At 36.2% G+C, this 13,066-nt stretch overlaps 1 protein-coding gene across 2 annotated transcripts in view; it reads left to right on the forward strand.

The window, feature by feature from the left end:
* EFCAB3 (EF-hand calcium binding domain 3) overlaps positions 1–13,066 on the forward strand; it is a 149,510-nt gene that overhangs the window by 96,358 nt on the left and 40,086 nt on the right. For both annotated transcript variants that reach the window (XM_070773709.1, XM_070773710.1), the window contains 3 exons: positions 3,783–3,836; positions 5,146–5,250; positions 10,798–10,851. In XM_070773709.1, coding sequence (XP_070629810.1) covers positions 3,783–3,836; positions 5,146–5,250; positions 10,798–10,851 — 213 coding nt within the window. The remainder of the gene's footprint in view (positions 1–3,782; positions 3,837–5,145; positions 5,251–10,797; positions 10,852–13,066) is intronic.

Consider the following 13,066-nt stretch of genomic DNA (forward strand, 5'->3'; position numbering starts at 1 on the left):
TGCCACAGAGTGCAGCCAAAAAGAACCAAAAAACCAAAATTAAAAAAAAGAACTCCTGATATAGATCACCGATCTAACATCCTGACCTGCTGTTCCTTGACCTCTTTAACTTCAATCATCTTTTCCTTTGATGACCTGAATCTTGTCCTTGCCTAATACTTCATCACCCTGAAAATATTTATTTTATGTATCCACTGTCTACCCATTATCCTTCATTTACTATGCAAGCTGTTCTACCATAACACAATGTAGGAATGCCGGAGAAATCTCCCATTCTGTGAAAGTACACTGAAGTAACTGAGCTTATGGGGGAAACGGGGAAAGCCCATTCAAAATCTATGTCAATTTGTAAGCAGAGCACTAACAAAAGCAATAGTTGATACTGTGTGAAGAAGTTTGAAAAGCCCAGGTAAATAGCTCAGAGCAGCTGGAAGCCATTCAAAAATACACACATACACACAACCCAAAAAAAGAGTTGGAAAGCTGACATGCAGCTCTGAAATAATGTAGATGGAAATAGAATTCTGAGTCAATGAACCTGATTCCCCCTCATACATTATAGGCACTTATTTTTTAATTTTATTAAAATAGAGCTGAGAGGGCCCCTACTATAGCCAGTCCAGGGTTTGTTTTTTGTTTTTTTTTTCCTGCTGAGGTTTATAATTATGATTCTCTTACTTAGGAAAAATTATGTATGAACTAATACAACTTCCACATTATTGTGACATTATTCCATTTACCAGTTGAATATAAAGAATTGGTGCTATTGAACATGGGGTGTAGCCGAACAGAATGTAGAAATCCAACTCCAGCTAGTCCCCATCCTTATGGAGGCCTTCAGTGCCTTAATTCAGCCAGTCTTCCATTATTCAACTCCTCCCCATATATCCTTGTTTGCTTCCTTAAATTAGATTCAATACTTCAACATTATATAACCTTAAAAACTCTCAAAACTCCTAACAAACTTGCTTGGCAAAAACCCAGCCATCGCCTTACTCTATGCTTGCTCCTGAAAAGCTTTAATGTTGAAGAAAATCACAAAACTGCATGAATAGAACTCACTTAAACACATTGGCCATGAATATCAAGTCAGTCCTTAATGAAGCCAAAGTCCCTACTACCTTTTCCAACTAAATTCACTTTTCTCACTCTCAGAGATAATTTCACCCCTTCTCTCTTCAAATTTCCAACACCTCATCTCAGACTTCATAGAGGAAAAAGATTCAGTTAGATAAAAATAACCTCATTTTCCTCCTTGATATTTATGAACCCACCTATATCTATGCCCACATACCCTGCTCTCATCTTGTTATAAAGGAATCTCTGCTCCCACTGTGAGCCAACCCTTCCATTTGTGCCTTGAATCTCATTTCCACTTCCCTTTTCAAAGACTTAACTGCTGTGATTTTGCTCTCTCTCTCCTGCATCATCAGTTTCTCCCTTTCTACTAGATCCCTGCATTCCATTGACAGGGAGTTGTGTCTCTTATTCCTCTTGTCCCTGGCCAGCTACTACTAGATTAGTTCCTCTTCACAGCAGAACCTCTCAAAAAGCTGTCATTACTCATTATCTTTACTTCCTAACCTCCCATTCATTCTCCATTGCTCGCTTCCCTGCCAGGGAGCTGAACCAACTCTCAATCATCAGTGACCTATCTCTTAACAAGCTTCATGATCAATTTTCTGTTCTTATTTACTTGATATCTCAGCTTTGGCCATAGTGACCATCCCCTCTTTATTGAAACATTTTTTATTTCAGACTTTCAAAGCTCCGTATCTATCTGATTTTCTTCTTTTTTCACTGACAACTTCTTCTCAGTTTCCTCTTCTGATTCTTCCTCCCTTCAAGATCTCTGAATAATGAAGTGCCCCAGGGCTAGACCCTTAGCTTCTTTTTTGAAAATCTACATCCTCTTTTTATGAGATTGCATCCAGTCTCATTGGGCGGCATATTGTCTTTGAGCTGATAAAAGCAAATTTATATCTCCAGGGCAACCTCCCTAAGTCAGGAACGGTATATCAAACTAGTTATTTGATATCTCCACTTGGATGTCCAAAAGGCACCACAGATTTAATGGACTTCTTTAATTCCCCTAAAAAGTCTCAAGCCCTCTCCTCCGCCTCCCCGCCCCCGTTTCAGTAATGTCATTTCATCTATCCTGTTGCTGTTTTTGGAGGGAAGGGGGAGGAAAGACTAGATTTCATTCTTTTTCCCCCTCTTATTCCACATTCAAATCTAGGCTGTACTTGAGAAATAGGTCCAAAATCCACGCATTATCACCATCTTTACTGCTGCAACCATAGCCCTAGCCAGCACCATCTCTTTCCTGGGCCACTAATACAGACTACTATCTAGTCCTCATTCTTCCAATTTCCCCATCTGGCATACACCAGCCAAAGTGATCCTTTGAAAGCTGAAATCATAAATTACTCCCCTTCTTCTAGGCCTCCAGACATTCATTGCAACCAGAATAAAATCATCATGGCCTACAAGGCCCTGCATAATTTGGCACCTTTCACACTGGCTTTTTCTCTATCTCTCAATCGTGTCAAATTCATTCCCATTTTAGGCCTATTGCACATACCATTTTTCTGCTTGGAATGTTCTTCTCTCAGTTCTTCACATGACTCTCCTCATCATTCAGGCCTCAACCCAAATAGATACACATCAGAGAGGGCTTTCCTCAGCCCCCCTGTCTAAAGCAATCCCACCTTACTCTTTACTTATATTGCCCTGTTTCATCTTTTTTTAAACTTTTTTCTTTATAGGTTTTTTTTTTTTTTTTGCTTTTTATTTTGCACTGTTTCATCTTTGATAGCATCTTAACAATACCTCAAAAAAACAGTACCTTTCTGCTCACTTGTTTACCTGCTCATCGTCTGTTTCCCTCCACCAGATTGTATACTCCATAACAGCAAGAACTCTGCCAGTGTGTTTACTTCCGTATCCCTGAAGCCTAGCAAAGTGCCTTGCACACAAAAGGTACTCCTAAGTGCTTGTTGTTTAGTCACCAAGTCATGCCCGACTCTTTTGTGACCCCATGGACTGAACTGTAGCCCATGAGGTTCCTCTGTCCATAGGATTTCCCAGGCAAGAACACTGGAATGGGTTGCCATTTCCTTCTCCAGATCTTCCCAATGCAGGGATCAAACCTGCATCTCTTGTATGGGCAGTTAGATTCTTTTCCACTGAGCCACCAGGGAAGCAAAGTGTTTGTTGATAAATACTCAGGGTTAGGTTTATTTGTCCTGTCTCCCTACACTTTCTTGTAACCAAACACTTCGTTTTAAATTTTTATTTATTTATTTTATTTATTGTTGGCTACGCTGGGTCTGCTGCTGTGTGCAGGCTTTCTCCAGTTGCATGAAGTGGGAGCTACTCTTCCTTGCGGTGCTTGGGCTTCTCATTGCAGTGGCTTTTCTTGTTGTGGAGCACAGGCTCTAGGCTCATAATCTCAGTAGTTGTGTCACATGGGCTTAATTGTTCCACGGCATGTAGAATCTCCCCAGACCTGCCACCAGGAAAGTCCTACCAATCACTTATTAATTTAGCTTTATTCTAGTAGCCTCTAAAAGCAAATAGGAAAATAAAAGAATGATTTATTACAGACTGCAAGCTTTGTTTCTAATACTGTTATCTCTAAGGATAAGTTCATAAAATTCTAAGGAAAATTAGAAAAAAAGATGACTGAATTCATACTTTCAGAACTTTATGCATCCTAAGTGTGAATCTCAGTAACATTAGCTTCTCTGATTATGAAGTTTATTTCCCTTTCCTTACAGGTAATAGTACAGTTGGTCTGAATGATTTGATGGATGCTATCAGTTACATCAAGGGTGAGTTGCAAGCTATGATGAAAAGATATTATAAATAGCATCTTAATATTTTGCAATTGGTGAAGAAAAATATATTCCCTTCTAAATGTTTAAATTCTTTCATATGTGTTCCATTTTTGTGGATGCTGCTAAAATTCAGTAAATTACATTTAATATGGGCTTATATGTCAATATCCATTAAATTCTCTGAAATTTCCCCCGAAGAATTCTTCAACATAGTTATAGATCTCAGGAGCCACGGAACTATTCCTTTTCCCCATGGCCCCAATCGTAGAAATGTATCCTCTGGAAATAATTTAATTGAATAAAAGAAAAAAAATCTCTTCCTAAAGACCTTCAGAGAAATTTGAAACAGCCTAAATATCTAACAGTTATGGGAATTACCACATCAACCATGGTAAGTTAGGCTTATGGGATATCATGTGTTGAAATTTTAACTGTAAAAATTATGTAGCAACTTGGAAACAAGTTTATGAAGTAATTAAATTACACTAGGTGGGAAAAGCAGAATACAAAGATATATGTATGTTAGATTTCCACATTATAAAAATATAGCTTTATTGTTAAAGACCAGAAATGGACTATGAAAAACTAAAAATGGTTTTGTGGTAGGGTGGTGTAATTATATGTTTCCCACTTTATAATAATCTTAAATGTTATTACATTATTTTTACAATGAATGAGAAAAAAATTACTTCTATGTTGAGATGAATGAAATTCTTGAAATGCTAAGTGCTCAGAGAAGCAAACTATAGGCAAACATTTCCTTTTCCCCCTTTTCCTTTTTCATACTACGTTAACTTTTTTTTTAATTGGAGGATAATTGCTTTACAATGTTGTGTTGGCTTCTGCCATATAACATGAATCAGCCATAAGTATACATATATCCCCTTCTCTTAAACTTTCCTCCCACCACCCCTATCTACTCCACCCTCCTTCCCCGTAAATCACAGAGCACTGGGTTGAGCACCCTGTGTTATACAAAGACTTCTCGAACTTTTTTTTAATAAATTAAATACTGGTCTATAGAAAAAACTTAATTTCCCTGTAGGGTGGGAGGAAGAGAAAAAAAACCTATATATAGCTTAATTTGCTACATTCAATTTTGCAATAACCCATCATCAAATTCTTTTTTGTAACCACTTTCTGATTGATTTTCTGAACCAGAACTTAAAACAGGAATTTTTCTGATTTTCCTGATTATTCTGGATACATATAGGTAATGTTATATGTAAGCACAAATGGTGTTTTTAATCTTTTGTAGATAGTCATATAATATTTCTGCAACTTATTTCTCACCTTTTCTAAGGAGAGGTGATTGATATCCCGGACTTAGACAACTTTCTAATGAGCGAGGGGATTGAGCTCAATGAAGAAGAAATGAAGAAACTGATGCCTCATTTGATATTCAATGGTGAGTTGTTTGTTTTTTTTTTAATTCTGTTGTCTTCCTAGAAGTTATCTTGTATGTAAGATCCTTAGAAATGATCCTTATCTTTTGTATCACTTAAAACAATGCTTTTCAAACTGGAATATGCATATGAATCACCTGGGCATCTTTTGAAAATGCAGATTGTGATTCAGGTCTGAAGTATAGCCTAAGAAATCCTGCATTTCTAACAAGCTCCCAGATAGTGGCAACATGGCTGATCCAAGGTCCACACTTGGCCTGTCAAGGATCTAAAAGATGGAGAAACGATATATTAAGATTGTGCCTGGCCTTTCATTTCTTAAGTCACAAGTACAACCAATTTATTATGTACCTGAGGGCATGATTCCATCCCCAAAACAAGAAGGAAAAATATTGGAGTAATTGAAATTAGCAAATAAAAATGAGTATTAGGGAGAGTATTAAGGAAAGCAGGGTACTTAGGGACTGGTTGGTTTGCTTATTGATTTTTATTATTACTTATTGAGTCTAGTTGCATGATTTATCTGCTGGCTTTGCATTTTATAATTACTTTAGCTTAGTCTTTTTACTTCTATTACTCTCTTTGTTGTTCTGATACAAATTAAGAAAGAAAAAGATGATCTAGGGAGTAGCATTTTAGCGGGGGGGGGGGGGGGCAGTTCTAACTAGAATGGTATATCTAGAAAGCTTATGCACAGCTCTGGCTTTGAATGCAAAGATTGTATATTGATTTATTCAAATAACAAACATTATTTGATCACTGAATATGTCTAGGAACTAAAATGGTAAGGAAGGGAGTACATGTGCTAAGCCCAACTGACAATAGGAAATAAAATACAACCATTATGTTCTCAAACCATGGTTTTAATAAATTTGAACCGATTCATTGCAAACATCAGTTTCTATTTTTTCCAGTTTATCATTTCTTCTTATTCAGGAAGATACACCATCTCCCTCTCTTCTCTTCAGTTGAAGAGGTTCTTCATACCCCTTCCAAATCCATTCCTCTTGACCTGATTTTCTCCCACTTCTTCAAAAAATATTTTTTATAGAGAGATAGTTGGTATATTGTATTAGTTTCAGGTGTACAATGTAATGATGCAATATTTGTAGAAAAGTTATTTATTTCATAATTCAACACTTTTGGTTTCATCTACTTCTCTCTACTTATAAAGTAGCATATACTCTTCCATTCCTTTTAAAAACTAATCTTGACTTGGTTCTGGTTCTTCTGCCGTATAATTATGACCATTCATTCATCCCTCATTTCTTTCAGCCACTTCCTAAGTGGTCTTGAGGTGCTGTTTCTGCTTCCAGACTTTACATTCTGTCTTTGAATCCCTGCAAATGGCTTCCCCCCTCATGTAGTCCCCAACTACTGAAATAGCTCTCAGAATCGAAAATAATCAATGACTTCCTTTCCCAGCTCCACTTATTCTAACTTCCTAATGTAGAAACAATCCAGGGCTTATTTTTCAGTCTTCTCAGTTTTAATTCCTTCCCTCCCTCGACCATACTTGACTATTACGCGAGCTATCAACTCTCCAGGCTAGCAGTTCTCAAATCATAATCCAGGAACACTTCTGTCTTTCAGGGGGTCCATGAGATCACAACTATTTTTAAAATAACAATAAAACACTATTTGCCTTTATTAAAGAGTCAGACACAATTGAGCAACTAACACTTCACTTTCTTTTCACTTTTCCCACTAAATTTTTTAGGAAACTTATTTCTATTTTTCATTTTCAATTGATATATATTTTTTCACTAAAAAGTATGTTACCATATTCAGAATTTTTTAAGAATATAAAGAGGTTCTGAGACCAAAATGTCTGAGAACCTTTGCTGTCTGGGATATTTGCTGTCACTACTGTTGCAGTGTTTCCAGCTGACTGCTACATCTTTCTTCCTTTGTATCTTACCAAGACCTTAGACTTCTTTCGCAGGAGAAAAGTGAACTTTTTCTTAAATATCAGATGCGCACAGTTGAGTTAATCAAATTCATCAGTATAGCGCAGTATCACCATTGTTCCATGAAAGGACCTTTGTGTTTTATTACAGTAAGTTCCCTATGCATGAACGAGTTCCATTCTGAGAGCGTGTTTGTAAGTCCAATTTGTTTGTAAGTCCTACAAAGTTAGCCTAGGTGCCCAGCTAACACAATTGGCTATATGGTAGTGTACTGTAACAGGTTTATAATACTTTTCACATAAATAATATATAGAAAACAAGCAAACACAAAAAATAAAGAAAACGTTTTTAATCTTATATACACTACCTGGAAAAGTACAGTACAGTACCAGCTATATCACAATTGCTTTTATGCTTGCTTCCAGACATGCTGGATTTGAAATAAAGATGCTATACTACTGTACTCTGTACAGTACTGTACAGTAAAGTACACAAAAACACAGCCACTTGTCGAGGATGTATGCATATGACAATATACCCCAGACCTGTGAACTAACTTACATAATTAGACATTTGAACGCATATTCAAATCTTTGAAAGTTTGCAAATTGAAGGTTTGTATGTAAAGGACTTACTATATTTTTCCTGTTACCTCCTATTTACACTTCTATTTCTTTTCCCCCATCGTAAGTCCATTCTCTATTATATCTAATACTTATCCTACCAACCCACTTTCCTCAGGTTTATTTAGATATATGTATATCCCTTTGAAAATTCAATGTGTGTGGTATTTAATTTATTTAAGTGGTATCATGTTATAAAACTATTTCTTTTTATCACTCAACATTTTTAATATCTTTATTGAGATATGGTTCACATAACATACAGCTCATTCACTGAAAGTATACAGTGCAGTGGTTTTTAACATTCACGGATACGTGCAGCTGTCACCACAGTCATTCTCAAACATCTCCATCACCTCAGACAGAAGCGCTGTACCTTTAGTTTTCACTCCCTACCCTTCCATCCCTAAGCAATCATTAATCTACATGCTGTGTCTATAGGTGTGCTTTTCTGGACATTTCATATAAATGAAATCATATAATATATGGTCTTTTGTGACTGGCTTCTTTTGCTTAGTACATTTTCAAAATTCATGCATGTTGCAGCATTTATCAGTACTTTATTCCTTTTAATGGCCAAATAATATTCTACTGTATGGATATGTCTCATTTCATTTATCCACTCATCAGTTGATAGACATTTGGATTATTTCCACCTTTTGGCTATTATGAACACGGTTGCTATCAACATTTGTGTGCAACTTTTGGTGTGGATGTACTTCATTTTTCTTGGGTACATACCTAGGAGTGAAACTGCGGGGTCATAAGATAACTGTACATTTAACCATTTGAGGAACAGACTGTTTTCCAAAATGGCTGCATCATTTTGCATTCCCACCAGAAATGTAAAAAGGTTCTGATTCCTCCACTCCCAAATCAATACTTGTTACTATCTGACTTTTTTATTCTAGCCATCCTAGTGGATGTGAATCAGCACTATGTTTTTGAGGGACTTCCCTGTTGGTCCAGTGGTAAAGAATCCGCCTTGCAATGCAGGGGACATGGGTTCAATCCCTGGTTGGGGAACTAAGATCCCACATGTGGCAGAGCAACTAAGCCTGTGCACCACAACTTCTGAGCCTACGAGCCACAACTAGAGAGTCTGTGGGCTGAAATGCAAAACCCCTCATGACGCAATGAATAACCAATGCAGACAAATACTTTATACAAATTTTTAATAATTTTTTGAGACCCATGTTTCTATAAACCAGTCTAATTCTGGCTGTTGCAAAATATCCCTTCAATACAATTACTGAAATTTACCTACTCACTTCCTCAGTAATGAACACCAAATATGGCAACACTTAATTTTTTTTTGTTTTTCAATACTTCTACTAACTATATGGTTTTACCTTTCACATTTAGATCTTTAATTCAGCTATATACCTCTGCATATGGTAAGACAAGGATCCAACTTGGGGTCTTTCCCCACATAGCAAGCAATTTTTCCAACACTGAACCAATTTGTGATACTATCATGTATAGAGGAAACCCAGAAATTCTCCTATATCCAGGGACTTTTGGGTAGGTTAGGGGAAGGACACATATTTGTCCTACTAACCCATAGTTCTGACTTGCCACTTTGAATTCTCTGCTTTGCATTCCTTCTACTATGCTCTTGTCTTTTTTTAATTCTGTTATTCCACTGGATGCTAATTCCATCATTTCTCAACTCAAGGCTGGGTTGGTAGCTTATTTTACTGAAACTGCTTAAAATTAAATAATAGGTCCTTATTCTCATAGATTCTGCTACAATTCCTGCTTTAGGGGAATTTTCACTTTTGTTTCTGTTCCTCAAGTTCCAGCCTCCCATTTTGTTGCTGAGGAGGGAAGACTGAAAATATATTCAGAGTTTGGGGAGAGGAAGAGAGAAAGAGATATATGCTGTTAGTCTTGAAACAAGAGTGTGCAATATTTTATAGACACCAAAAATTACTTCCTTGCCAGAATTCTTGAAGGTGCCACTCAGGGTTTCTTTTTGCCCCTTCTCACACGGGATGACATCATGAAAGAAACATTCAGTCCCACTTGTCTCACAGCTGCTCTTCTTCTAGCTTATTTTTAGTCTTTTCTCATGCAAGTGCTATTCTGTCCTAGACACAATATTTAAATCTCTAGATTTCTCATGCATTTGCATTAACTTCTCAGGTATCAACCACTGTTTCCTGTTTTTCTGGTCCTGTTCCCCTCCACATTTCCATCAGTGTCCTCCACTACTCAGACTGATTCCCCCTTAGCACTCTTTCTTAGGTCAAACTTATACTGTCTCCCAACAAATTGTTAAGTTGTTAAAGGAAGGGATCCTATGTGCTAGGCTCTATGCCAAGTACTAAAGACACAAAGATGAATGAGTCAAAGCCTTTGTCCTCAAAGAGCTTATGGTCCAACAGAACAGACAGACACATAAAATGATTTTGATATAATGTAATAAATGTATGCAGAAGGTGCTAACGGAGCATTTAGTCAGGACTGGGGTTTCCTGGAGAAGACCTTAAGGTTGAACAAGTGTGAGAAGATCATTCAAGTCAGAGAAGCATACAATGTATCCTCGGGAGTAATACACTGTCATCTCAAATGGGTTGATTCTCAAGAAATACCTGTCAGAACAAAAAACAGAGCAAGTCCTTCTCTCCCTATTCCAACTCTGAGCTTTTGCCAACATAGTCTCTTCATAAAATGTCATTGATCTGAGTCTGAAAAACATACTGCCAGACTCAAGCCCTGGTTCTTTCTGTAATATCCCTTTTCCCATGTATCACCTTTGAAGTTTAATACCTTGAAACACAGAAAAGAAGAACTGCATTAAGGAAGTCGAGCTAGTTCTCTCATTGATCTATACTTTTTTCCATCATACTCACTTGAGAGATAATCCAATTCCAAGGCAAAACAGTATCTCTAGTTCTTCTAATTCATGGAAGAAGTTCCAATCTGCCATGTTGTTTTAATAATTTCATAACTTTTATCTGCTTTAATAACTTTTACATGGCTTCTATATCTGATTCAAAATGTTTTATAGAACATGGGAAGGTTAAAGTGCATTCAATAATGGATGGCCTGAAGAAGATTAAACGTGAGTAGAAATTTTTTGTTAGTAATTGATAATCTGATGCTGTGCATTTATTTTCATGTGTTTTCTTGGTTATAAAACTAGTACATAATATGTATACCTATGGCTGATTCATGCTGAGGTTTGACAGAAAAAAACAAAATTCTGTAAAGCAATTATTCTTCAATTAAAAATAAATTAAAAAAAACTAATACATAGAATAGAAAATTTCTATAGTCACAAAATAAAAGAATGAAAAATATTTGAATAATCCTTAATTCTATCACCAGTGATAATCTATAATCTCACCACCCCAAATTTTTTTCATTATACATACACAACTTTTGTGCATTTAGCTTTAAAGTCTCACTTTCAATGTACTTTCCCATTTTCTTTTTAATGTTAAAATCTTACCTATTGATGGGTGTGTCTGCTGGCCTAAAATTTCTTCTTGGATGCCTCTGAAATTTAATACATAATCTCAGTACTTTTAATGTGCAGGTCTTTTATCACATTTATGTCTAAAATAATTTTCCCAGTGCCACAATACTATGTTCTATAGTTACATAGAAACAATTAATGGAAAGTTTGAAAATTATACTGTGAAATTGATCAGTAGAGGTAAGTAAAACTTGTCTTCTGCCCTCTTTTCCTGAACACATACACAACCTCAATCTGTACTTGATTATTAAGTAATTTTAATTTGCTCTCTGCACCAGCATTTTTCAATGAATATGATTTTTAAAAATTGAATTGTCTCTGAAAGACTGTGTTTCAAAAAGAAGGATTGAAAAGTAACTTAAGGTACTTAATGTAAGTATCTATAAAATGAATCTTAGAGAAAATAAGTTTAAATTCTGGGTACCCACATTTAAACTTTCCAAGTGAGGGCTGTTGTATTTTACTATTTGTAAAAGAAAAAAAAAAAGCATCTCTTTGAATAAGTCCACTTGATCTCATCTATTGCTGTTTCTGTAGCTGGTGCCAGAAAACTTTCAGAAATGTCTACTTGGTAGCCTTTAATCGTGCATTGAAAGTCATGCTGCTGAATTTAGGGATACTGGAAGCAATCCTCCATGGCCATGTATAACATCAGAATTCATTAATAAGCATTTACTGAGTACCCAAGCAACTGTAAAAATGAAAGTTCAAAAATTAAAAAGAGACAAGCAAAGTTCCTGCTTTCAGCAAGGCTCAGTTTTTGAGTACACAGTATATGCTCAATAAGTGCTTATTGACTAATAGAGGTTCTAGTCTCCTGCTTTCAAATAATTAAACACTCACTAACCCAAGCAGTTGTATCACAGTTATTCTTGAGCTAACCCTCCCAATCCAGGCCACTCAGAAGAAACGGTTCTGTGAGTCATAAGTGAGCCACCCAAATCAGAATCAGTTGTTTAAAAAAACATTTACAAAGCTGAGACAGCACAATTTTATGGTGGTGTCTGCTTACCTTTCCATCACCCTTCTTCTTCCTCTTTCACTTCTTTTTTTCTTTTTAAATTATAAATTTGTAATATCACATTTACAGGAGACTTGGAAAATACTTCCCTGGTGGCTCAGACGGTAAAGTATCTGTCTGCAACGCAGGAGACCCAGGTTCAATCCCCGGGTTGGGAAGGTCCCCTGGAGAAGGAAATGGCAGCCCACTACAGTATTCTTGCCTGGAAAATCCCATGGATGGTGGAGCCTGGTAGGCTACCATCTGTGGGGTCGAAAAGAGTCGGACATGACTGAGCGACTTCACTTTCACTTTGGAAAATACAGAACAAAGTTACATATAGTTCCACTATATATTACAGCTATTTCTTAAGTAGATAAATTAAGATTTTTAGTTGGAGTTTCAATATCAAACTCTCAAAAATTAATAGAATGAAAAGACAAAAGTAGAAGGATATAGTAGACCTGAAAAACACTATCAACCAATTCACCATAATTAAGATTTATACAGTTTTCACACAACAGCAGGATATAAATTCTTCTCAAGTTCCCATAGACTATAAACCAGGAGACACTGGATGGACATAAAACAAGGTGCAAAAATTTTCTGTTTATTTTTCTCTATTTTTTTTTAACTCTTCTATATTTCTATTAATAAATTATTTTTCTTTCACTCATACTTCCCTGATTTTCCTAGTGGTGTTGCATTTTTGTTTTTTTCTTTCCCTTCCAGACTCTATCAAACACACATTTCACATGCTCACCCTGCTCACCCACTTGCTTTTGTCATTACAAAAGC

Source organism: Bos indicus, chromosome 19 (genome assembly GCF_029378745.1).
Source record: "Bos indicus isolate NIAB-ARS_2022 breed Sahiwal x Tharparkar chromosome 19, NIAB-ARS_B.indTharparkar_mat_pri_1.0, whole genome shotgun sequence".
NCBI classification, from domain to species: Eukaryota; Metazoa; Chordata; class Mammalia; order Artiodactyla; family Bovidae; genus Bos; species Bos indicus.